The 27,375-nt window shown below is 38.4% G+C and overlaps 1 protein-coding gene across 1 annotated transcript in view; it reads left to right on the plus strand.

Moving 5' to 3' along the window:
- Positions 1-27,375, plus strand: part of LOC100241276 (nicastrin) — a 48,767-nt gene that overhangs the window by 7,815 nt on the left and 13,577 nt on the right. Inside the window, exons 4-11 of the mRNA XM_002264108.4 lie at positions 4,028-4,110; positions 4,215-4,291; positions 9,209-9,286; positions 9,808-9,879; positions 9,976-10,049; positions 12,236-12,368; positions 12,468-12,539; positions 26,465-26,584. Coding sequence (XP_002264144.1) covers positions 4,028-4,110; positions 4,215-4,291; positions 9,209-9,286; positions 9,808-9,879; positions 9,976-10,049; positions 12,236-12,368; positions 12,468-12,539; positions 26,465-26,584 — 709 coding nt within the window. The remainder of the gene's footprint in view (positions 1-4,027; positions 4,111-4,214; positions 4,292-9,208; positions 9,287-9,807; positions 9,880-9,975; positions 10,050-12,235; positions 12,369-12,467; positions 12,540-26,464; positions 26,585-27,375) is intronic.

Raw genomic sequence — 27,375 nt, forward strand, 5'->3', positions numbered from 1 at the left:
AACATCTCATTTCTACAAAGAGCTTAAGCAATTCCTTCTCTCCCCAGGAAACCTGATAGAATGGAAGTCCCATAGGTCTTCCTATAAGCCTTTGATAGCTATGAGCTCTTCCCAGAAGACTTCTCTCTCTCCTCTCAAAATAGGCTCGTAGACACAAGTAAACATCCACACAAAGCCATCCTTACAATTCCTAAAATGGCAAGAGATGGAGAAACCTCTACACTCCATATACAGTAACTCTAAAACCCTATTGTCCCAAAAGACCAAAATGCCCCTTGAAGCTCCATGAGCTTCCATTGCTCCCTAGTCCAAAAACCTACGAACTCCCAAACTTCTAACCATTTGTAGTGACATCTCTTGCACTTTGGTTTCAAGTAGACATATTGCATAAGCCTTTTGCAGCCTAATCACAACTTGATCAATTTTCTTTTCTCACCACCATTGGCCCCTCTCACATTCTAAGAGAGAATTTTTAACTTCATCAGTCAATCGAAACCAAATCCTAATTAATTTTTCTGCCCCTCCTAACCACTTTGACAAAAGCTCCATAGTTGACCGAGCAATTCAATCTTTGTAAATCTCTCTCAAACCAAGAAATGGGAGACTTATTCTTCTTCAACCCTGTGTTTGAAGCACCATAACCAATTTTTGCCTCCATTTTCCTCAATAGGCACCAAATTTCCTCTTTGAAACCCTTGATTGGAAATCCTAGAAATCTACTGAAGTATGCTAAAGTGTTAAAGGCCTTATTTGAAGGCAAAACATCTGTCTTGATGATTGGAAGCACCTCTTTGTGTGGAACCTGTAGCATGTTGGTCCTTTGATCTCTCTCTACACTCCACTAGAGAGGAAAATTTTTTAGGGAAGACCCTTGTTGTTCCATCTAGAAGAACCATCCTAAAAGGGCCCCTCATTGGAACGACACCCTTTTTCAACTCAATCCTAACTAAAGAAATCCACTTTTCCTTTCCACTCTCTCTCTCCAAGTCCACATTTCACCCTCTCCCCTGAACAAGGAGTTCCACCATTGAGAAAGGAAAAGAAGAAGAAGAAGAAGAAGACCCTCCCCCAAAGAAGAAAAAGCCCTAGAATCCGTACCTTTGAACTTGTTGGCTTTGGCATTAAGGGATTCTTCATTAGTCGACTCCATCCCCACATCCGGGCTACCCATTTTTGAAGCACAGGGATCCAAGATGTTGTTGTCCTACGATGAACTGCCAGAGGGAACAAAGCAATGTCTCCCCCATGTTCTCTCATCTCTAGAAGAATCTATAGGCTTGGGCTTAGAGTGGCCAAGCCCAAAACTGCTCAGTTTCTTTGGGTGACCTAGGCCTAACTTATTAGAAGACAACTGGGCCTTCCCTATAACACTATTATTGCCCCCTATGAACTCTACTAGGCCTAACATGGCCTGTAAGCATTAGACATCTAAACAACAGCTACCAAGGTCCCCATCCTCAACTTCAAACCCATAAAGCCCATTTGCGGAAGTTGAAGGGATGAAGTCTAGCACACCTGAGGACCTGACTTGTCGCAACTCTGCACAACAAGTACCAAGTTTGGAACCACCCACATCTTTGCTAGAAGAAAATGAAACTTTGTTTGACACTTGTCCAACTACCTTTTTTTATTCTCGCTTCAACACATGGCCATTCCCCGCCATCTTCTTCTACTTGCCTATCGCTAAAGATCATGGAGGACACCCCTTCACTCCTCTAAAGAGGAATCTCCCACTATGGTTGGACTGCAAAACAGGAGTCTCCCACCACCACCTGCAGTGAGCTAGGCGCCTTCCACCCCTTGAAATTCATTAGAATTCTAACCCATTGCAAATTCCGACGCATTGTTGTCTTTTCATCAATTGCCAAAAACCCTTACCCACACTTCCTAGACACAAGGCACCACCAGATTCAAACTCAAAAATTATGAGGGTTCGTCCCCTAATAAGGGCAACTGAAGGTTCCCTTTGAGGTGCTAATTGTGCAAAGCCCAATTCCTCTAAGTTGTGAGATCCAGAATCATATCAGAAGGCCCCTCCTAACTGCCCACAAGATTGCGATTTAGAACTTCTAAATTCTTATCAACTATCTCCCTTTCAATCTGAGTCTAAATGATATTACTTCTCTACTCTTAACTTTGGACACAACCCACTTTTCTAACCCCATGGTCATAGGAGCCTTGTACTTTCTTAGGAGCTACAAAAGGCCCCTCTTTGCTCTTTGCGAATAGGGGAGACACTTAGACTCCTTAGCTTGTTGGACAACAACTTCCAACCCCCTAGAAAACCTTATCCTTTAGGGAAAACTAAAGAGAATCTCTTCTCTTCCATTGAGGTTGCTATGCAAACAGAAACCATCCGACTCTATTTCTATGCAACTCCAATTTATAACTTCTTCCACTGTCCACTCAATCCATTCTAAGGGTTTCCCCTCCTTATCAACATAGCAAACCTCGACATTTTCCACCAGCAAAGCTAAACCCTTACCTCCAAACCTAATCCAAGCAGAAAAAACCTTGACCCCTTTCACAAATCTTCCCAAACAACTTCCCTTTGACCTTCTCTATCGAAATCTCAAAAGATTTCAATTCAACACCAAACTAACATCTCCCTTTGGGTGACTCCACTGCCATTATAGCTTTTTATAACAATCAACTCGGTTTTGTATTATTGTAACCTCTTGTGAGATACTAGTTTGCATCATCAACATAATAGGATCTTGCTTGTTGGTGAGTGCTCAATTCCTTTTCCATTGAGGAGAATTTGGAATTCCTAGGTTCCATATAAGGTGAAGTTTTTTGCTTGGGTCCTAGGAGGCTAGTTGGGGTAAGGTGTTGATTTTAAACTAGTTCTAGAAAAAGAGGATGGTTGTTGGTTAACAGATTCTTTCTTTGTAAAATTGATGAAGAATCCATTTATCATATTGTTCTTCACTGTGCCAAGACAAAGGTTTTATGACAATTGTTGTTCTCTTTATTTGGTTTTTTTGCTTTATTTCTTCCTTGGTCAAAGAGATTCTCTTAGGTTGACATGACTCCTTTGTGGGGCGAAAGAAGATTTGAGGAGCTGTTTTCATATTCGGTTTTTAGATAATATGAAAGGAAAGGAATCGAAAATCATTTAAAAATGATCTAAGCAAGGCCTCAAAGGCACTTTTCATAGCAATTTCTTTTGGTGGATTAAGTTGTACATAGACAAAGGTATAAGTCTTTAGTTGATTGGTTAGGTTCTCGTTGAGGAAGTAGGTATTTTGTGTTCCCTCTTTTTTGGTTATGCCTTTTGGCCCATGTTGTATATGTCTTGTGTACTTGGTGTGCTATTTCCTTTAGCGCTTTCTATATGATATTGTCACATCATTTGCCTAAAAATAAAATAAAATACACCAGGCAGAATTAAGCTTAGTAAAGCTATTATAAACTAAGAAACTAATGATTCTAACATCAACCATGGGTAGAAGCTTTGCTCTTCACTTTACAAAGATTGTTATGAGCTGATTAAATGACTAGATTCTCCCAGAACACAAGCTAAGCTATATAGTTTTTGACTTCCTTGGAATCAAATCAATAAGCTTTTTTATTTTTTTATTCAGGTGCTTAATGCCTTCTTCAAACTTTGTGGGGTTGAAAACCTTAACTTTAGGCTTGCTGAGAGCACATTACCTCTCTGGTGTGGATCGCAGGAGCAACTAGAATTTGTTTTGGTGCTTATAACATCAGAAATTGCTGTTGTCTGTGCTCTGGTGTGGAAGTCATGCATAGTTGTTGGATTATATTCAACGTAAATTAGGAAATTTTGATATAGATCTTCTGATTCTATCACAGTTGTTAGCTTTTAGTAGCACTATATAAAAAGGTATGAAGTTCTCTAGACACCTATAGGGTTCATTATGCATCTTATGGAAACTCTTCCATGTAATTAATGATCCAACAATAATTGTCTATGGCTATCTATGTGTTTTTTGGTTCTCATTGTGTTCATTGAAGATGTGATGTTTGTATGTTAGTAATTTTTAATGTTTTTATGTTTCAGGCTATCACATGATTCAAATTTTGCAAGGAATGTTGGTGGTGTTTTGGTTGAATCAGTGAGTGCAAGCCAAAATAAGTTAAAAGGTAAAAAAATGCATTTATTGACTTGTTATTTGATTTTAAGAAGGGTGAGCATTTCACCAAGAAGCTATTAATAGTGGCATTTTTTTGTTTTATATCTCTTGTAGGATTCTCTCCAGTTGAAAAGTTTCCACAAGCTGAATTCGCTCCTTACCAAAGCATCAATTATGAATGGAATCCAATTGTATGTTAAGTTAGATGCTAGTTCTTCTCTAAAAATATTTCTTCTTAGAAGTTTTGATACCAAATTTTTTGAACATGGATTCTTGATGCACAAGTGCTACTATGGATTCTTGATAAAAATAAATAAATAAATAAAATGTTGAAACTGGAAGTGCTACATATCCTAATTTTTTTTTTTTGATAGGAAACGACAAAGAGATATATTGATAGAAACAAGAAGTACAAGAGAAGGATGAGGAATCCTCCCACCAAAGAAAAACTAAACTACAAGAATACAAAAACAAGAAAAAAAAAACAATGTAAAAACAAACAAACTCTCTAAATTAGACCACCTCATTGGAATTACACTGCTAGCCAATCAAGTCGTAACACATTAAGGGGGATCCCCTTAAAAACCTTGGAACAAAAAGCCCAAAGAGAAGCAAGGAAATGAATAGAATCCTAAAGATTCTTTGAATTCCTTGCTTTATCCTCAAATATCCTCGCATTTTTTTCTTGCCACACAACCCAAATTAAAGCAATGCACGCAGCTTGCCACAAAACTATCCCTCTCTTAGATAAACCAAAACCCTTATAATTGATGAACATGTCAGAAATGCTCATCGAGGAAACCTAATCCATCTTGCCTAACTGAAATAATTTGTGCCTCAACTCCATAGTCAAAGAGCAATGTAGGAAAAGATGATCTGCTGATTCTCCATGCTTCATGCACAACTTACAAATGTCAGGACTAAGAGCTTTGTAGGCTCTTCTCGATTGTAGCAAGTCATTAGTATTTACCTTCTTGTGTGCCACTAACCAGACAAAAGACTTGACTTTGAAAGGGACTTGAGAATCCCAAATGAACTTAGTAGGGAAAACTGGAGAAGCACTAGAAAATTGGGATAAGGCAAGAAAGAAAGATTTGACTGTAAAAAGCCCTGAAGAAAATAAAGACTAGGATCTCACATTTGAAACCGATGGTGATAAATGCAGACAATCAAGTGACTGCATGAGGCCTTCTAAATCTTCTATCTCATAATCGGAAAGGTTACGACGGAAATTAAAGTTCCAAGAGAAGGGACGAGTAGTACTGAGAATTGAGGATATAGGAATACTTTTATCCATGACTACTCTAAATAGTCTTGAATATTGGGATCCCAAAGGTTGGTTTGTCCCCCCACCAAAAGTCTTCCCAGAACCGAATTCTTTCCCCATCTCCTACCACAAACCGAGTATACTTAGAAAATTCCTGAAAGATTTGTGCAATAGCCTTCCAAGGACAACGATGTGACCATCTGACTATAGTGTTGGCATCCCAACCATTGGAATGTGACCCATAAATGCTTAAAATAACCTAATGCCATAGAGCTGAACTCTCCCTAGGGTACCTCCACAACCATTTCCCTAAGAAAGCGAGATTCCTTAGAGAAATCTTCCCAAATCCCAATCCCCCTTTTGCCTTCGAATTACACATTACATCCCAACTAACAAGATGATCTCTTTTACCTTCCCCAACTCCTGACCATAAAAAATCCCTTTGCAATCTCTCAATTTTTGCAGACACTGAAGCGGGTATCTTAAACAAGGAGAGAAAGTAGCTAGGCATGTGGATAAGGCAAGATTGGATAAGAGTTATCCTACCTCCAAAAAATAAATAAGCCTTTTGCCACTCATCTAATCTCCTCGAGATTCTCTCAATCACTGGATCCCAAAAACCACAAGCCTTAGGGTTCCCTCCCAAAGGAAGACCCAGGTAGAGTACAGGCCAATCAGAAGCCTTGCAATCAAGCAACTCGACCAACCTAGAAAGATGATTCTGATCAAGATTGATGCCAAAAAGATTCCTCTTGTCGAGGTTAACCTTAAGCCCAAAAATATGCCTAAACACTAGCAATAAACTCTTGAGAGTCTGCAGTTCTTCCTCACAAGTGTTAGAAAAGAAAATGGTATTATCTGCAAATTGCAAATGGGACACCCTTGTTCTGTTCCTACCCACCCTGAAACCCTCTAACGAATTTCTTTCCTTTGCTCTCAATAACATCCTGCTCAGTATATCTGCGACTGAAGTAAACAAAAAAGGGGATAAAGGGTCGCCTTGTCTTAAACCTCTAGCTGCCTTGACCCACTCTTTAGTGTTTCCATTCACTAAGACTACAAAAGAAACTGTGGACAAACAACCTCTCACCCATTTCCTCCATCTAGGACTAAACCCCTTCTTCTCCAACACATGATCCAAAAAATCCCAACTCACGTGGTTGTAGGCTTTTTCAAAGTCAATTTTGAAGACAACTCCTTCCTTCCTTGATCGTCTTTTCTCATCCACTATCTTATTGGCTATAAGAACTACATCCAATATTTGTCTTCCTTGAACAAAAGCACCTTGAGTAGAATGGATAGTTTCGTGTAGTACCCCTCTTAGACGCCCTGATAGCACTTTGGCTATTATCTTGTAGAGACCAGTGATCAAGCTAATAGGTCTAAAGTCTGAGATTTTCTTTGTCATGCTTTTTTTGGGCAACATAACTATGAAGGAGGCATTAGTACTTTGATTGATGATCCCGTTTTTGTGAAACTCTGCAAACACCCTCACTAAATCCTCCTTGATCACATTCCAACAATATTGAAATACTATAATGGTAAAGCCATCAGGACCCGGTGCCTTATCCCTATCCAGTTGAAAAATGGCCTTAGAAATCTCTTCTTCAATAAAAGGGGAGTCTTAACCTAGACGCACTCTCCTTAGATAAAGGGGACCAATCTAAGCCTTCAACTCTCTAAGACTCTCCAGGAGGACTCGAGTAGAGCTTTTCAAAGGAAAGTAAAATCTCCTCTGTAATGCTCTCGGAATTATTCAACACTAAGCCTCTTTCATTCTCCAACACCTTGATAAATTTCCTATTCTGCCTACCATTAGCCATTTTATGAAAAAACTTTGAATTACAATCCCCTTCTTTAACCCATTTCACCCTAGTTTTTTGTCTCCAATGAATTTCTTCCGTCAATTAATTCTTCTAGCTCCCCTTTTCTTAAAGCTCTTTGAACTAAAAGTTCTGAAGTGAGAACCCCTTCTTGCTCAATGGCATCAAAGTTAGCTATTTCATTTAGGATTCTTTTTTCCCTTTCATTTAGCTCTCCAAAAGAAACCTTATTCCACTCTTTCAATTTGGCCTTAAACAAATTGTAATTTCCTCATGAACTTGTGACCTTCCCACCCATTTCCTTGAAAACCTCTCCACCAACTTCTAAAGCACTCCTTGAAACTAGGATGTTGCAACCACATATTCTCAAACCTAAAAGGTGTTGGGCCTCACTTGAAAGGGTTGGTATCCAAAACTATCGACCAATGATCCGATGTCCATCTAGGAAGAACTTCTTGAAGGCTTTGAGGAAAGAAAGGCTCCCACTCATTTGAGTAAAGAAACTGATCTAATCTCTTACATACGGGAGACTCTTGCATGTTTGACCTAGTGAATGGTGTGTTCCGTAAAGGTAGATCAAACAATTCACATTCTCTTATAAAACCATCAAAGTCCTTCTTGCTTGAAGTTAATCTAGAACCTCCCAATTTTTCTGAACTTCTCCTTATGACATTAAAATCACCACCCACACACCATAAAGGATAAGAGAGGCCAAAAATGTCTAAAATCTCCGCCCAAAAATCCTTCCTAAGTAAGGAACTGTTTGGGCCATAAACCACGGACAGCCACAGAGGTCCGCATCCATCCAACGCAAACTTGACTAAGATAGAAAAGGAGCCTATTACCACCTCCTCGCTGCACAGTTTTTTAGAGTCCCAAATAATCAAATTCCCACCTGAAGCCCCGCACGCCGGAAAAGCCGCCCATTCCTTATTTCTGATCGTCCAAACACTACCAACAAACCTTCTGTCACACACCACCTATTTTGTTTCCTGAATCATCACAACATCTGAATTCTCTAACCTCAGAAAATCTTTAACCACCCTTCGCTTTTTCCTTGATCCCAAACCCTTGGTATTCCAACTAATTATTTTCATGGTAAAACCTCACAAACCCTAAACCTCCAAACCCTAAACCTCCAAACCAATTCCAACATGTCTCAAATACTTGTGGAGCATCTGCTCTTCCTCCTAGAATACACTTTAATATCCAGAGAGATTAAGACCTCACGCACTTTAGCCATTTTCCTGGGGGACAGGCCTTCTAATTAGCACTACATATCCTAAATTGAAAGTTCATTTTTGAAAAATCAGACATTATATGCCTGTTCTAGGGCTGCATGATATGTTTCTGATTATCTCAGTTCATATCAGTGTATTGTTTCTTATTTTAATAGGTCTCTTACGATATAATATGTTTGGTTTCTGTATATTAATACTTTATGGTGCCATGTCCATATAGAGTGTATTTGTGTGTTTTTCCTATAATACTTCACAGTGCTTTTTCCATATCCTAGATCTTTTGGTATTGTCATATCAGTGTCTTTGCATTATGTTGTGTTGGATCTTATGCTGCATGCTTGCCTCAAATAACTTATGACTGGCTGATGGTCAGTTAGCCATTATGAAAACTGCTTCTTTAGTTTTGATTTCTACTGTTAATTATTAAGTCTCTTCTTGTTTTATATCTTAATATTTGTAGTAAATTGATGGAATGCACTCAGGATAATTGCTTAGCATTGAGTGTTCATTATGTCGTGATAGTATGTAGGATGGTTCCTTGGGGAATAATTAAGGTGAATCAGTTGGAATTATTTTTGCATATTGATCATTGAAGAAATATAATGGCAAGTGTCGGTCAGCATTTATGACTATCTGTTTTATGGATAAAGCCTGGTGCTCATTCAAAAATTTCAGTGGGGTTAATTTCTTGGTAATACCACATGATTGCCATTGGTGAGTTTAGGAGGCCTAGGGCTTGTGTTTCATATTCTTTTTAACATCAGTTTCCATTTGCAGGGATCTGGTATCATGTGGAACACTTACAATTTTCCTATGTTCCTGCTTTCTCAGTCTAGCACATTGACCCTGCAGGAGGTAATGCACTGTGTTTAAAATTTCTTTGCCTCTGACATGAGCTTGCTGTTATGATTAGTTGGTCCAATAGACTCTATTCGTTAGTTTTATGTTGGGGTTATTTCAATCACTTACAAAAGTGAAAAGAAGCTTCACAGGGAAGCATTGTTATCATGATTTTGACCAATAAAATTAGAGTAAATTATCTAGACAACAATTTTTGTTGAACATGAAGACATTAACCCTGGATTCAGTGAATTACTTATACTTCCCCTACAATTTGACAAAAAGAGGAAGTCCTATTTTTTCATAACAATAGATGCACCTGTTTGTATTCGTCTCGAGTGGTAAGTTGGTAGCAAGGTGATATTGCTACAAAGGATTTATAGTACTAGACAAACCACTAAGTATGTGGAACTGTTGCAAATAAGAGGGCTTTTAATGTATCTATGGCAAGTTCTATTGGATCATTGCATTTTTTATGGATTCTGGTGATTTCTTGATTTCTTCTATGGTATCCTATGGCACCACCATAACTGCAGGTTGCCATCAAAAATGAGAAGAACAAGAAGGCTTATACTGCAGATGTTGCTGAGTTTGATCTAGTGATGCAAGTAATTTTCTGATGCACTTTGGTTATCTTTTACATGTTTTAAGGAGCTCTGTACAAGGTATGGTTTTCTGATCCATGCTACACTTGGATTTTTTAGACAACAAAATCTGGGACTCATGATTCAGAATCTTGTCTGAAAGAAGAGACTTGTCTACCTTTAGGAGGATACAGGTGAAGTTCCTTGAGATTTTCTTTCTCATTACGTTGTTTGTTTACCTTAAAAATCTTTTTTTTCCCTGGTTGGAAACATTAAATTTTATTGGGATGGAGAGAAATATAAGGATGAGTATCCTTGAAAGAAAATGAAAAATAAAAGTACATAACAGCCATACAAACTACAGCATACAAAAGATGCAACCTTCAATCTATCAATCTCTAGGGTAAAAATCTTCCACAAACTCTATAGAGATAGAAGGCTAGTTTGATATAAGCTGTTTTCCTGTTCACCACTTAGGATTTTGGGGCAAGTGGTAGTTTGACATGATATAATCAACCCTGAGTCTATTATCCAGCAGGTTTTATATTTTGGGCTGCTAGCTCTTAGACTTTTTTCGTTTTCTTTTAATAATTCAGACCTTCTGTTAGTATTTAAAGTAACTCATATTTTTTCATTCGATCATGCTATTTTTTTCTGTCCTCAGACTTCTCTTTCAGTTCTGATGGAGGTTATTTTTCCTATTACTTCAGGCTTGTGGGAAAGATTCAATTACTTCCACTGTTTCCATGACTTTGTGTTGCATTTGGAGGGATTAGAGGCACAGTAAAATGGGTAAAAAAAAGGGTCTTGGACTTTCAAAAAAACCTAAGCTTACTGGGCTATTGGAGCATATTAGTCATTGGAAAAAGGGGCCAACAGAGACCCTTTCATTTAGCTAATTAGAGGCTTGTCTGTGTTCTTAGATTTTGATCCGAATACCATCACCACCAACTAGCCTAGTTGTAGGAGCTTCAATGAAGCATGCATGCAACAAGACAGCAGGGTCGAATTCATGAATATTTTTGCTACTTCCTTAAAATTTGAGGAGTTTAAGATTTTATTTTTGGTACATTGTAATAATGTGTCCAATTCACCAAAGTTACTTAGTGTATCTCATTACAATCTCCCCAGTTTGATTTAGCTATAATTAATTAGATTACAACATTTAGGATAATTTCTTAGGATAGCTAGGTTTTAAGGCTTAAATATAAGTGCTTTGAGGGTTAATTGTAATCATAAAGCTATTATTCAATAAAATTTTTAGTTTACTTTTTAATGGTATCAGATCTTAGGTTTCTGGAGTTTGATTTCAAGTTTATCTTTCAGTTATAAATATATATGCTCATTTATGTAAAATGCAGTGAGCATTGACTTTGTATGCTTTTGTGGGGTGTCCCTTGAAAGTTATATTGTGTGAACTCTTCAAAGATGGAAGCTTGTTTACATCTGTTTGTGTCTTTTAGGTGTTCTTGTCTCCTCCTTTCCTGCTTTGATGACTTTTATTATAACTTTTTGAGACATTACTTGGTTTCTTTAAAGGGAGAAACCAACATACAAATATGCACCAAGGAAAATGGGCTTGGTTGTTGTATGAAGAAGAATTTGATATGATAGACGATAGAATTGTTGTCCAGTGTTGACCCAAGACTGGAAACTTGAGAATTTATTTGTTGCAATTAGAACTTTGTATGATTTCCCTGGTGGAATATTTAGTGTTAATTCTATGGACAGGTTTCTGATTAGTGGTCAAAAAGCACTAACTGAATGTTATTATTGTCATTATCAATTTTAGTTTAGAGAAACTATTAATTTTTGCCCCCTTTCCAGGATGAACAGATCTGTTTGTTCAGCATTAGAAAAGGCACATACATAATTTTTTTTCCTTTTTGCTTCTTTTCCAAGGTACCATTTATGATTTGTATGCTGTTATTTCCTATTGCCTAGGAATGTCATCCATATGGACTCCCTGCTTGGCTGGGAAGCAATGGCATTAAGTCACAGAGCCACTAATGTGGATATTTTGAATTCATTGCACTTTATATAGGAATTTTCCTGTGAACTTTGTGGTCAATGCCTGGGTAATCCATGAATCACATTGCTTTATCCATTGTTTTAAAGAAGGAATAGGTTGGTCACATATGGGGCAATGGAGGAATTATTTCCTGGAAAAATGATTCTGTATTTTTTTTCAAATAAAAAACATAGTAAATGGTTTAGTGATGAGTTATGGTGCTGCACGGATGGTAATTTTCTTTTCATTATCTATTGATTATATTGACTGTATAGACTGATAGTTAGGAGATTTGAGTTCTTTTCTACCTTTTTTCTTTTATTTTTTATTTTAACCTTTGATTTTTTGTATCTTAAATATGAAGGGCAGTGTTTGGTCGTCACTTCCCCCAATAAATGTTTCCTCCTCAGATCAGTCAAAGCCTGTCATATTAACAGTGGCATCTATGGATTCTGCTTCATTTTTCCGTGACAAAAGCCTTGGTGCAGATTCCCCTATATCTGTCAGTTCAAGTCCTTTGATGCAAATTCATTCATGCAATCTAATATTTTCTTTGCTTCCTCTGACCTCATTTAATGCTGAAAGTTGTTCTTGTATTTAGGGTCTAATTTCATTGATGGCAGCTGTTGATGCTCTTTCTCATTTGGATGGTTTAAATGACCTCAGCAAGCAGGTGTGTGTAATTGGTATTTGTTGCACAACAAAGTTTCTGAGAAATTTCATGTTCTGGAGTTTGTTTATTAAAAGGGTCTTCTTTTGTTAAAAAATTGAATCCTCCCATTGGGTTTGGGGCAGGGGGTTTAGGGGTTTGTGGTTATGGCATGCGTGGGATTTGTGGGAAGAATTCCAACAACCTGGTAGGTAGTGCAAAATTTTCAGACACTTTCCATCCCCATTTGAATTTGCTCTAAAATCATGTTACATGATATTGGCCAATACATAAGCACATAGAGGCTTTTCATATGATAATATCCTTTTCTTCCTTATTTCTAATTCTTTTCCTTGGAGAAGGCACTATTCTTGTTGATAGCAGAAGAATGAGGAAATGGACAGAATCGTCTCAAATTGGTTTCCTATGAGTAGAATAAAGAAGTGTTGGCACTATAGATAGAAAGGTAAGGACTTAAGAAATTGAGTAGGAAATGAAGAAGGGCAAAGGGTTATTTGCAAAATAAGTAGGGCAATTAATATAAGGATGTTGAATAACATATATTGGTGGAGATGGGAGAGATTAGCTGGACAATGGTGAGTTTGGTATCTTCAAGTTGTAAATATCTTTTGCGGTTCGTGTGTATTTCTCGCCTATCTAGCTTAATATGAGGGTGTGATATTAGATTTTTTCGGTTTAGTTTTCACTAAATTCATTCTTAAAAGTTGTTTCTAGTTCTACCAATTCTTTTCTTTTTGTTCTTGTTAACTTCATTTGGGAGTCTGAAGCCCCATTTAAAATAAAGACCTTTTCATGGTTTATGACTTATAACGAATGTTAATGCCAATAATATGCTTTGAAAGTGGGAGGCTTCTAGGCGAGGTGAGTGGAGTATCAATTGATTATCTTGTTTTTAATTACCTTATAATTTTCAGTCTCATATCCTGTTCAACTTTGTTTGGATTGGTTGGGTTCCACTCAGAAGTGTGGTAAATATGATGATAATTTCCTTTAATGTTTTTGGAAAACTTCCTAGAAGCAAGTTTTATGGAGTATTTCTGGCCTCACTTCTATTTAGACTGTATGATAGGTAAAAAATGGAATGATCTTTTAGGATGCCTGGGGGAACCAGATATATTTTAGGACTTGTTTTTATTCTTTGCCCCTTTAGGGTTCTGCTAGTGAAGTTTGCGAGGGCACTCCTTTCAATTTTTTATCATTAGATTGTATCCTTGTAAGCAAGTCCAAGGGGTTGCTGAGGAGACTTTTGTTGTATGGTCACTATCTGTTGAGAGAGCTGTTAAATTCAATTTTGATTGATGTTATTTTTAGAATTTTAGAGCAGCTACTGTCTGGAGGAGTGCTTAGAGATCATGGTGATACAGTCACATTAAAGCCTCTTCTAAATTTGCATGTGTTATTCTTTTTGTTGAGTTTGAGATTCTAGTTCTTCTAAAGGGCCTTGTGTTTTCCAATCTTGTAGTAAGGGGAAAGTGGTTGAGATGGTTTGGATTTTGCTTTTGTAATTCCATGGTGAGAATAAGGAAAGAGGTTCTTGAATGTTTGGTACAAACTTCGCCATGTTTTTCTATCACTAAAGAGTTGGGATATTTCTTTTCTTAGGCTCCTCGCTTATTGATCGAATGGTGAATCTTGTGTAACTTGTTTTGCTTTTTTTTTTTTTAGAGCTTTTCTTCTTGTTTTGATCAAATTTTATTATGGAAGAATGTATGGCTTGACCGCCCCTTTCTAGAAGTGGAGGTTCACAATGCCATTTTTTAGTGACACAAGGAAAAGACCCATAGGCCTAGTGGATTCACCATTGCAGTCTTTCAAGAGTGTTAGGATGTGCTTAAAGAGGATCTACTACTAAGGGTGTTCTCAATTCATTGGAGAGTGGAGTAGCTGGTAAGGAGAGGAGGTTAATCGCTGCTTTCTCGAAGGGGAGAGGAGTTTTGAAAGGTGGTAAGAGTTGGTTTGCAATGGAATCTAAGACGTTCGAAATCTCCATTGAAGAGGTCCGAGGTAAACATAGAGGGATTATTTTGGAAAGGAGCAAAGGCTTTTCATCTTGGATAAAATTTGGAGAAAAGAGCTTAAGCTATCTGTTGGAAGGTGTGGAAGACTGGTGCAGAGGAGAGTCAAGCTCAAGGTGTCTAAAAGTTTGGGAAGAAGGAGGAAGAAAGTTTAGGCTGGAGTGTCGTTCAAATGAAGCTGGTAGGTTTTTGCTTTGCTCGATGAGAGATTTGGAAGCTAAGAGGTTTTGCCTCGTTTTTCCAGAAGGAAAAGGCTTAGTAAGGGGGTGGTTTCTATTGGCTCAGAAGTTAAGGCCCTTGGAGTTTCCACTCCAGCTTTGAGCAAAGGTGATTTGGGTACTTCCAACTCTAAAAAGGATGGATATAGTGTCAAAGGGAAACGAGTGTACGCAAAAGTCGCAAAAGTGAAGACAGGGGAATTAGGGGATTCTTTATGGGTGCATGTAGGGGATCGTAACCTGCGCAGTAGGGAAGAGTAGCTTAGTCGTTGCCTGGTAGGATGCTTTGGAGACAGTTTTGAGTTCGTTCTTCCTTTGTCCTTCTTGAAGGAGTGGGTGTATGAAAGGTGGTCTCTCAAGGGAGGTTTAAAAATTTCCAAGTTGGGTAGGGCCCTCATGTTGTTCGAATTTGAAAATAAATTTGAAGCTGATTTGGTGCTTTTAAGGGGTGGCAAATGTTTTAAGGAGAGAGTTTCTCCTGCAAAAATGGGGACCTGAAGTGGGGTGTTTTAGGAATGGGAGCCATGCTAAGGAAGTTTGGGTGAAAGTTGTTGGACTTCCACTTCACCTTTAGAGTAGAGAGGTGTTCAAGAGTATTGGAGAGAGCTGTGGGGGTTTCATAGCTTTTGATGAGGAAACAACTTTCATTTCACAGTTGCAGTGCACAATGTTAATTGGAAGATTGTGTGTACGGAGAAGGAAAAGGGGGGGCTTGGCTTAAGGAAGCTAGTCCCGTTAAATAAAGCTTTGTTGGGAAAATGGATTTGGAGGTTTGCTTGTGAAAAGGAAAGTTTGTGGAGACATGTACTTGTGGCGAAATATGGGCAAGAGGGGTTTGGTTGGATGACCAAAAAGACTAATGGGACCTTTGGAGTAGGGGTTTGGAAGGAAATTATGAAGGAAAAGGATTGGTGTTGGGAGAATATGGCCTTTAGGATGGGGAATGGTACCAGAATCAGATTTTGGAATGACCTTTGGTGCGGATGTACTGTGCTGTCCCAAAGGTTTCCTCATCTTTATGGGATGGCTGCTCATAGGAATGGTACAGTAGAGGATATGTGGGACCAGAATGTGGGCCAAGGTGATTGGGATATAAGATTTGTGAGAGGATTTAATGATTGGGAGTTGGATTTGGTAGGGAATTTGCTTCATACATTGAGGGGGCTCAATCCGACTTTAGAAGAGGATGCTGTTTTTTGGAAAGGGGGGAAAAACGGAAAGTTTAAAGTTAGTGAAGCCTATAACTTGGTGGTAAATTCTGGGGCTAGCAATTTTCCGAAGAACAACATTTGGGTGGATAAAGTTCAAACAAAAATTTTGTTTTTTGCTTGGGAAGCTACTTGGGGCAAGGTGCTCACGCTTGATAGGCTCCAGAGAAGAGGGTGGCATCTCCCTAATCGGTGTTTCTTGTGTGGATGTGAAGAGGAAACTGTTAATCACATACTAATACATTGTATAGTGGCAAGAGTTCTGTGGGATATGATATGTGCTTTGGTTGGTATTAAGTGGGTCTTTCCAGAAACTGTAAAGGAGGTACTATTAAGCTGGAGGGGCCCTTTTGTAGGGAAAAAAAGGAAAAAGATATGGAAGTCTATACCGTTGTACATTTTTTGGACTCTTTGGAAGGAAAGAAATAGACTTGCTTTTAGGGGGGGGGGGTGTTAGATATACAGAAATTAAAAAATTCTTTTGTCTGTATTTTATGGGAATGGGCGAGAATGTATAGTGGAGAGAGGTCGTTGTCTCTTATAGGATCCCTGGAGTGGATAGCCGCCATATAAGGGCTGGTGGGCTTTTTGTTGTTTTTGTTTTCCTGTGTTTTTTGAGGCTCTAGCTAGATTGTATACTCCCTGTATGCGTGTGGCTTTCTGGCCTCTTTTCAATATATTATATGCTCACTTATCAAAAAAAAAAAATATCTTGGTGAGAGCCTCTGGGAAGAATAGCCCAAGTTCTTTGCAAGTGGTAGTTGGAAATTTTTGTCGGACGGTTAGTCTATGGTGGGAAACTCCCCCTTGGTTTTCCTAGGTAGTGGCAAGGTCCGCCTGGTATAAAGATGAGGGGCGGGAGGTCAGGGATGAGGGTGGGGGTGATGCACGCGCAGGTGTTAGCGTGCGGGATTTTCAAATTGGTATTTAGTCTTGGGGGATAGATGAGTAGGTTGAGTGTGGCAGAAGGCATAGGGATGCAACGGATGCAAAGGGCAGGCTACCTAGTGTAGTTGAGTTGGACTCAACAGCCTGTGGGCCTGGGCCTAGAAAAGCAAGTTGGGAGGCTTACAAAGATAAAGGCTTTATGGGCTTAAGTAGTGGAGTGGATTGGACCAAAGGCCCAATTCCCATCAGTTCAGAAGAGGCGGGCCTGGGTGACAGATTATCGGGGCCTCTTAGGCCCACTTTTAATAAGGTTGTTACATGCTTGTTGGGGATTCCTTCCTTTGCTAGGGCTCTGTTTGTTCCCATTGGGGGGTGTTGTGGGGATGGAAATAGAGCTCTTAGCTGTTGAAGATGCAGTTGTCGAAGAGTTGTTGTCGGGACGTCTGAAGTTCACCGATGAGGCTTTGATGGAGGAGGCTTCCAGGTATTCCGCTGTTCCCAAAACTTCTTTTTCTTTGGGGCTTCGAGGTTCCACTTCTTCTTCTCCTCTTTGGGGGCACGTCGAAGCTTTAGGGGTGTTGGAGGGGATTTCCAGTGGAGCGGAAAGGGAGATGGGCCGAATTCCGCTGTGCGTAGTGCGGATTGGAGTTTTTTCAGCTCTCGGTGGCTGGAGTGAGCCTTCTTGGGGTTCAGTTGACATTGTAAGTGTGAATGAACTAGCACTTGTCCCAGTTGGGTTGGAGTTTGCGAGTCCTATTGAGAAAAGGATTGACTGTCACCTGGAAGAAGGGAGGAGTTCAAACTGTCTTGCGAAGTTCAGTCGTTGCCTGGGTTTGCCGACGGAAGGTTTTGAAAAGGAAATTTTGTACCTCTTAAGGAGGATGAAGGGGAGAATTGATCAAAAGGGTAAGGAAGGGGTGTCTAGGAAGACGTGTTTAAAATCTTCAAAATAGTAAGGAACTCAAGAAACTGGAGTGGATTGTAAGCTATAAAAAAAACTAAAATGGGTTCTAGCGTGGGTATTTTTGAAGGGGCTTCTGGATCAGGGTGTAAATGAAGATAAGAATTTTATAGTGGAATGTTAGAGGGGCTAATGATAGAGATAAAAGGAAGATCTTTAAGTCAGTCATCAAATCCCAAAGAGTGGACGTGATTTGTTTACAGAAAACTAAAATTAAAGAAATGACTACGGGGCTTGTTCGTAGTTTAGGGGTGAGAAGACATCTAGACTGGAGAGCAATCAATTCTAGGGGTACAGCTGGTGGTATTCTGGTGTTTTGGGATAACAGATTGGTGGAGTTGGTTGATTTGGAAGAAGGGGTTTTCTTAACATCGTGCCGGTGCAAAAATTGTGTGGACGGTATAGTGTGGGTGTTCACTGGAGTGCATGGGCTGGTCTGCAGTAGAGATAGAGAGGATTTCTAGGAGGAACTTGGGTCAATAAAAGGTTTATGGAGTGACCCATGGTGTGTGGGAGGGGATTTCAATTTGGTAAGATTTCCAAAGGAGCATAGTAGGGGAGGAGGGCTTACTGCTTCAATGAGGAGATTCTCAGAAGTGGTAGAGGATTTGGAGTTAAGGGATTTTCCTTTGATGGGGGGCCTGTTTACATGGAGAGGCGGCTTGAATAACTAGACCCAGTCTAGGCTTGACCGGTTTTTAGTGATAGACAACTGGGATAACCTTTTCAATGGGGTTGTGTAGGGAATTCTTCCCAGACCAGTCTTTGATCACTTCCCCGTCCTACTAGAAGGAGGAGGTTTGAAGAGGGGACCTTCCCCTTTCAAATTTGACAATATGTGGTTGGAGGAGGAGGGTTTCAAAGATAAGATGAAGACGTGGTGGGGGAGTTTAAATTTTACAGGGACATCCAGCTTTATCTTAGATGCAAAATTGAGGGCCTTAAAAAATATTTTAAAGAATTGGAATAAAGAAGAGTTTGGTCTCATTGAGACTAAAAAGGGTGAAGCTCTTAGGCAGGTTGTGTATTGGGATGAAAAGGAGAAATGTTTAGCTTTAAATCTGGAAGAGTGGGAAGCAAGAAAAGAGGCAAGGGAGTCTTATAAGTCTTGGGTGTTGAGGGAAGAGATCTCCTGGAGACAGAAGTCTAGGGAGTTGTGGCTAAAGGAGGGGGACAATAATACCAGATTTTTTCATGAGATGGTGAATGCTCACAGTAGAAGAAATGGGTTGTCCAAGTTGAAAGTGAATGGTTGTTGGCACTCGGAGGAGAATAATTTAAAAAACAGTGTGGTGGGGGCGTTTCAAAAGTTGTATTCAGAAGAAGAGGGGTGGCGTCCTTGTATTGACGGGTTGTCCTTTATGGGGTTAGTTAGCAGTGAGTCTGAGGGGTTGGAGATTCCTTTTTCGGAAGAAGAGATGTTTGCAGCTCTATCAAATCTAGGCAAGGACAAAGCCCCCAGGCTAGTTGGATTTACCATGGCTTTTTAGCTTTTTTGTTGGGATGTGGTGAAGGGTGAGATTATGGGTTTTTTTTAGAGAATTTCATGAAAGGGACAAATTTGTAAAGTCTCTAGATGCCACCTTCCTGGTTTTAGTCCCAAAGAAGGGAGGTGCAAAAGATTTGAAAGATTTCAAGCTAATTAGCCTTGTGGGAAGCGTTTACAAGTAGTTGGTCAAGGTGTTGGCAAATAGAATCAAGAAGGTTATGGGGAAAGTGATTTCGGAACCCCAAAATGCCTGTGGAGGGTAGACAAATTCTAGATGCAGTTTTGATTGCAAATGAGGCTATGGATTCTAGGTTGAAAAGCAATCAAGGGGGTGTGTTGTGCAAGTTGGATATAGAGAAGGCCTATGATCATGTCAGCTGGAAGTTCTTGTTGGTAGTGCTTAGAAAAAATGGGCTTTGGGGAGAGATGGATTAAGCGGATAGAGTGGTCCATCTCTACTATGAGATTTTCTGTTCTTATAAATGGCTCTCCCTCCGGTTTTTTCCAAAGTTCGAGGGGTTTAAGACAAGGAGACCCTCTCTCCCCTTATCTGTTTATGATAGTCATGGAGGTGTTTAGTTGCTTATTGAGAAGGGCTATTAGTGGGGGCTTTTTATCAAGGTAGAGGGTGAGAGGCCAGGAAGGTGAGGGGATACTGATCTCACACTTGCTATTTGCGGATGACACTTTGGTGTTTTGTGAGGAGTCTCATGATCAATTGACGCATCTAAGCTGGCTTCTCATGTGGTTTGAGGCTTGCTCAAGGTTGAGAGTTAATTTGGAGAAGAGCGAGCTTATCTCGGTGGGAAGGGTGCATGATATAGAGGATTTGGCCTTAGAGTTGGGTTGTAAAGTGGGTGGTCTGCCTTCCTGTTATTTGGGTCTGCCTTTCGAGGCACCCTTCAAATTAGAGGTGGTTTGAGATGGAGTTGAAGAGAGGTTTCGAAAAAGGCTTGCAATGTGGAAGAGACAGTATATATCAAAAGGAGGAAGACTCACCTTAATCTGGAGCACTCTCTCTAGCATGCCTATTTACTTCATGTCTCTCTTTTATTTGCTTAGAAAAGTAGGGTTGAGGTTGGAGAAGATTCAGAGGGATTTTCTGTGGGGTGGAGGAGCTCTTGTACAAAGGCCACATCTTGTTAGGTGGAACTTGGTTTGTTTGGAAAGAAAGAAAGGTGGTTCAGGTGTGAGAAATTTAGCTTTAATGAATAAAGCTTTCTTGAGTAAGTGGAATTGGCGCTTTGCCATCAAAGTGAGGTTTTGTGGAAGCAAGTTATCAGTCACAAATATGGTGTAGAGGAGGGGGGATGGTGTACTTGGGCCGTAAGTGGGAGGTATGGTGTCGGTCTTTGGAAAGCAATTAGAAAGGAGTGGTTGTGTATGAACAGTAGCTTAGCCTAGCGTGGGTTGTGGTAGGAGAGTGAGATTCTGGAAGGACAAGTAGTGTAGAGATGAGCCTCTTTGCGAGTCATTCCCTTCATTATTTGCCATCTACTTGGCTAAAGACGCTTGGGTATCGGATGTTTGGAACCCAGATGGTGTAGGGGATGGTTAGACCCCTTCTTTCTCAAGGGTGTTTAATGATTTGGAGATTGAGATGGTGGAGCGTTTTATGCTTAAAATCCAAGCCTTTAGGGTGCAAAGGGAGGATGAGGATAAAGTGGTGTGGACAACATCTAAGAGTGGAGCTTTCTCAGTCAAGTCGCTTTATTCTATTCTGGAGCCCCAGAGGTTCTTCTTTGTTCCCTTGTGGTAGTATTTGGAGGGCAAATGTGCCTCCTAAAGTAGCATTTTTTGCTTGGGAGGCTTCCTAGGGTAAAATCTTAACTTTGGAGCAACTCCAGAGGAAGGGGTACTCTTTGGCAAATAGGTGTTTTCTATGCCTTTTTGAAGAAGAAATGGTGGATCACCTTTTACTTCATTGTGTAAAGACGCGGGCATTGTGGAATCTTCTTTTCTCCCTTTTTGGTGTGGCTTGGGTTCTCTCTGGTTCAATAAAGGAAACTCTCCTTGGGTGGCATGGAGCGTTTGTGGGGAAGACTTGTAAAAGGGCTTGGCAAATGGCCCTCTTATGTATATTTTGGTCAATCTGGAAGGAAAGTAATTTGTTAGCTTTTGGGAATGACGAGCTTTCGCTTCAAAGGCTGAAATATTCTTTTGTATGTAATCTTTAGTCTTGGGTTAGGGTGTTTATAGTTTTGAGCCTGTCTTCTCTTGTTAGCTTTTTTAGTGGCTAGGCTCTAAGTAAGGGTAGGGGTTGTTGTTTATTTCCTCCTCCCTTGGTTTCGAGCCTTTGGGCTACTTTTGTATACTCTTTGTATATTTAGAGTGCACTATTTTGGTGTTTCCTCTTTCCGTTTAATATTATTCTCTTTATCTATCAAAAAAAAATAAAAAACTACTAAGGGTGTTCTCAAAGTTTGATGATAATGAGGTAATAAACCAAAACACCAATGCTACCTTGATCGCTCTTAGGACAAAAAAGAGTCAAACCAATAGAATCTCAGATAGACTCATTAGCTTGGTCACTAGTCTGTACCAAACCATAGCTAAGGTCTTATCAAGGCATATGAGAAAAATCCTCCATGAAACCATCTACATCTCCCAAGGAGATTTTGTTGAGGGGAGGTAGATTGAAATGGTGGATGAGGCTTGGATGTTATTTTGATTGCCAATGAAATGGTGGATGAGAAAATACATTTAGGAGAGGAAGTAGTAGTCTTAAAAATTGATTTTGAAAAGGCTTATGAATATGTAAATTGGGGTTTTCTGGTCTATGTCCGGAGAGAAATGGGTTTAGTTCAAGATGGAGGTCTTGGATGAGGGGTTGCTTGTCTTCGACATGTTTTGCAAGCTTAGTAAATTGAAATGCTAAAGGATGGTTTAAGACTTCTGGAGGTCTAACATAAGGGGATCCTCTTTCCCCACTCTTTTTCACCATTGCAGTTGATGTTTTAATTAGTATGATGTTGAGAGTAAAGGAGAGAGGAATAGGACTAGATTGTCTCATTTACAATTTGTATCTAAGGTCAAGGCCTTTGCTTGACTTATAGAGCACAAGATGATAAAAATACCAATGACATGTTATAGTTGAGAATACCTTTCAAGTCTCTTAGTCATGATTGGTGCATCTCATGCAAAGAGAGTGGTGAGACAATTGACATGTCATTTTACATTGTTCAACAATTTTGAGAAAATGGTACAAGCCATTTAGACAAGTTATGGTGAATTGGGTTCCGCCCAAGAGTATTTGCGACATGTTGATCATTTCATATAAGTGTAATAGGAGCTCGATTAAAGGCAAGACCCTTTAGCAAATTGTTTGTCTCACAAGAGAGAAATGTTAGGATTTTTGAGGATAAGTGAAGGATGACAAAAGTGTTGTGGGATCTACTTAAGGTTTATTTCTCTTTTTGGGCCTCTTGTATCATTAATTTTGGAGGCATTCCTCTCAATGTTATTAAGCTCAATTAGCATTCAATGTATATATCCAAAGGGATGTGGGCATCAATGAGAGAGCTTAGTTCAAGTTTGTGGAGATGATATCCATGTATATTCTTGTGCAGTCTAAACCATTTTGGATAGGTCCCCTTTTATAGTGGAGGAATTTAACCATATTTTGACAAGGTTTCTATAATAGTTAGGAGGATTTCTCATTCTTTTCCTGAACCTTTTTTTGATAATTAATATATCTTTGTTTTTGATAAAAACAATCTCTCAAGTTTCTGATCTTAGAATCCAGGAAGTGGTGAGCTTCCTTTTACTGACTGGCACATAAATCTTCCTGAGAAGATGAGAGTGTTTCCAAGGGTTTGAAAAAGGTGTGTAATGGATACTCCACTATATAGGAGTTTCATAACAATCAATAAGGGCTCCAAGCCCTTGACCCCAAATGTTCATGTGGACTAAAATAAAAAAGATAAAAAAAGACTTAGATTGACAATCATGACTATGATTTGACAAGGAACTGAGGTGATGCTTGTCTAATTGACAAGCTTCACATTGAATGGTGGACACAAGACTTAATAGGTATAACAGAACACAACTTGCTAAAGATAGAGGACCCAGATGGAAATGCTATTGAAGAGGTAAGACTTTGCACTCAATATTGATGAAGAGGTTTGTCAAGGTCCAAATGATGCAAGTCATTGTATGCTCAAAACTAATCATTGTTTTTGTCTTAAGGCCTTGAAGAATGAAGGAAATGGGAGAAAAGTTATGCAACAATTTTAAGTCTTTAAATAGTTCACTGATAGAAAGTAAATAGAAAATTAGGGATGCAGAGACCATGATAATAATAATTTGTTGAATGAGAGAGAAAAACATTGTCTTCTTCTTAAAGAAAACAGTACAAAGTGGATATATATATATATAGATTTTTACAAAAAAAAAAAAAAAGAAAAAAAATACTAAACTATCCATTACTAAATAACTACTACTAACCCTTTAACACTCCTCAAGTTGAGGTATGTATACTTCTAAGATCCACGTTAGAACTTATAATGGAAAAAAGATTTCTCCCTAAAGCTTTAGTAAACACATCACCTAATTGATCTTCAGACTTGATATAAGGAATTATCGCTTTCTTGCTTATCACAATTTCTATGAAAAATTGACAGTCCACCTCAATGTGCTTGGTTCTTTGCTGAAACATTGGGTTACTGGCAATGTGAATAGCATCTTGGACATAGTCATAGACTTTTCAAGAGAAACTGCAAGCTCCTGTACAAGGTTCTAAATCCACATTAACTCACAAGCTGTATGAACTATGGCCCCGTATTCTTCTTCATCACTAGATCTCGCTTCTAAATTCTACTTTTAACTCCTCCAAGTAACCAAGCTACCACAAACAAAGGTACAATACCCACTTGTGGACTCTTGCCAATTAAGGATCCTATCGAATCCACATCCAAAAAGTGACAATGCCAATGCTGGAGGTGGACCTTCTTCTATAGAGTACTCGCATACCTATAATACCTTTAAGATAGCTTAGGATTCGACACACTGCTTCCCAATGAATCTGCTTGGGTGCTTCCATGAATTTACTCACTTTACTAACAGGAAAAGTAATCTGTGACTATCAAATAAATGAGCTTGTCCATTAGACTCCTATATCTCATTTTATTTGAAAATAGAGAGTTATCGTCTCCATTAAGATTTGACTTTTCTCCTTAGGAGTGTCAATTCACTATTCTTCTAACACATCGGTTTCATTAAGAAAATCCAATACATACTTCCTTTAGGATAAAACAATCTCACCTCTACTATCCACAACTTTAATGCCTAGAAAGTAATGCAATAGATCGTTTGTTTGAAAGGCCTTTTTCAAGTAACCTTTCACTTCTTCAATACCTATAACATCACTACCAGAGATTATAATATCATTCACATATACAATGAGTACTACCATGCAAGTGTCTTCTTGAGAACAAATGCTAAGTGGTCAAAATTACATCGTCTAAAAACAAAATGATGGAAGAATAGTGCTCAATTTATCAAACCAAGCTCAAAGAGATTGTTTTAATTTGTAAATAGCCTTATTTAGTTTGCAAACTTTAACCCTCTACTCCCCCTTAGTAAAAAAACTCAAGTGGTTGCTCCATACGGACTTCCTCATTCAAATCACCATATAAGAATGCATTCTTCACATCTAACTGATGTAGACTCTTCCAAAATTAAACCTAAGGGAATCGAAATACATATTGAATTAAGATGAGCAACAGGGGAGAGTCTCAAAATAGTTCACACCATAAGTTTGAGCATACCCCTTGGCAATTAACCATGCCTTCATCTGTCCTATAGTCCCATCTAGATGATAATAAAAAAAACCTGGTGGCGGCCTACAACATCGGTGCCTTGAAGCAAATCAACGAACTCTCATGTACCTTTATTTAGGAGAGCATGCATCTCTTCTTCCATGGCCTTTGTCTATGTATTATGATTTAGAGCTTTCTGATAAGACTTGGGGATGGAAATAGAAGACAAGGCACAAGCAGAGTGTTGGAGATCACTGCACCTACACTATAATGTATTGTAGTAGTCAACACTGTAGCAATACTATAGAGACATTGTAGCAGTTGATACTGTGGCAACATTGTAGTGGTATTGTATTTTTCCCCCTTTTTTGGGTAGGGTTCCAAATCAAACTTACTTTGATACCATTTTGGATGGGAGAGAAAAATGGTATCTCCTACAAGAAAATGGTACAAAGCATATATATATCAACGTTTACAAAAAAGATAGGGACTAAACTGCCTCTTACTAAATAATTACTAATAATCCTTTAACAGTAATAAAAGTGTAAAGCACTTGGAAATGGCCTATCATATAAGCCCTCTTCCTCATTATGTTGGGGCTTAGTGATGATCATTGTGTTGGCAGTCACCATAATAGATGGTTAACATTTAGCTATTACACCTTGTTGTGGGTAATCTATCTTGGTTGGTAAGGAACAGGCAGTGGTTTCTTGTTCTAGTGTTGAGATTAAGTATCAGATATGACACATGCCTTTGAGATGTTATGGATTTGCTTTCTTACGGAGATGGGTATTGATGTTCCCACTCCTATGTAGGTCTGCTATGGCAATCAAGTTGTTATCTTTATTGTTAATGATACTGTCTTTAATGAGTATCCCAAACATATAGAAGTAATTGCCATTTAATTTGAGATTTGTTCATGCAAAAGCAAATTGTTGCACCTTATATTTAATCTGCTGACTAGTTGGATTGCATTCTTATACACTCGTTAGCTCATGCCTATGCTCTAACTTGAGGGTGAGTGTTATAGTTTATTTTAGTTTGTTTTGTTAACAATTATTTATTAGTTATTAGTGTACTATTGTTTTATTGTAATCTTGGGTGATAAAATAAATAGGTGAGAAGGTATGGGGAAGTCAATTTAGACAAACCTAAACCTTTATTCACTTTCTTCTCTCCTTTCTTCTTCTTTTTCCTTTTCCTAGCCTTCAACTTAATCTCACAAGTTTTTGCCTCAAATATATTATCATTTAAGTGGCATTTCCTAATGTTTATTGATTTTGTGATGGGCTTGTTTGTCTCCAGAATTGGTATTTGCAGCTTGTTTTATTTAAACATTTTGATTTGCATGCTTGGTTTCTTTACTGATAGTCGAAGGCCACTAATGCAGCTTGTTTTCCTCGTTTTCACTGGAGAGGCCTGGGGCTATCTTGGTAGCCGGAGATTTTTGCTTGAACTTGATCTACATTCAGATTTTGTCAAGGGAATTGATAGCACGTTGATTGAGATGGTATTCTTTCCATCTCGTTAAAATAGAACTGATACTTAGTTTGGAATGTATTTGTTACTACATCTTAATTTTACTCAGTCTGTTAGACTATTGATTCCTCTCTCCTTTTTTTTTTCTCCTAATTGTGGAGAAAAAGTTCTATATGCTGGTAAACTTGGTAGCTTTCTATACTTTCATAGGCTTTGATTTCCATTTAGTTCATATTGAAACAACCCTCAACTTCAATGTCAATTTCATGTGATTAAGAATGGATTATGAAATAAAGTTTATGATGCAGACTATGCAGTAACTCTTAAATAGATTGAGGGGAGGGAGAGGAGATTTCTCACATCCTATTCGTGGATGACACATTTTAAAAAAAAAAAATCTATTTAGTATTCCTACTTATTTTTTCTTTTTTTATTTTAGCTTCATTTTTTTCTTAACACATATATCTTAATTTATTTTCATTCTTTCCATATATGCAATTCATTTTATTATAATTTTTCTAACAAAATTAAATTTTTGGTAATTTCAATTTTGTATTTGAAATTGTATTAAACAATTTTTTTAGTGATGTGTTCTCTTCACTTTCAATTTGAAATTTTTAATTTTTAATTAAATAATAAATTATTTATAACTGAACTATATAATTATATTAAATTATATCCTATTTAATTATTCACATTAAGGGAGTTTATATTTACATTTAGACTTATGATAGATAGTTTTTAAGTAAGAATTCTGTTACTTTTAATTGATTTTATACTTATTTTAAAATAAAAATAAAAAAAATAAAGAAAAACTCAAAA

Source organism: Vitis vinifera, chromosome 14 (genome assembly GCF_030704535.1).
Source record: "Vitis vinifera cultivar Pinot Noir 40024 chromosome 14, ASM3070453v1".
Classification (NCBI taxonomy): Eukaryota; Viridiplantae; Streptophyta; class Magnoliopsida; order Vitales; family Vitaceae; genus Vitis; species Vitis vinifera.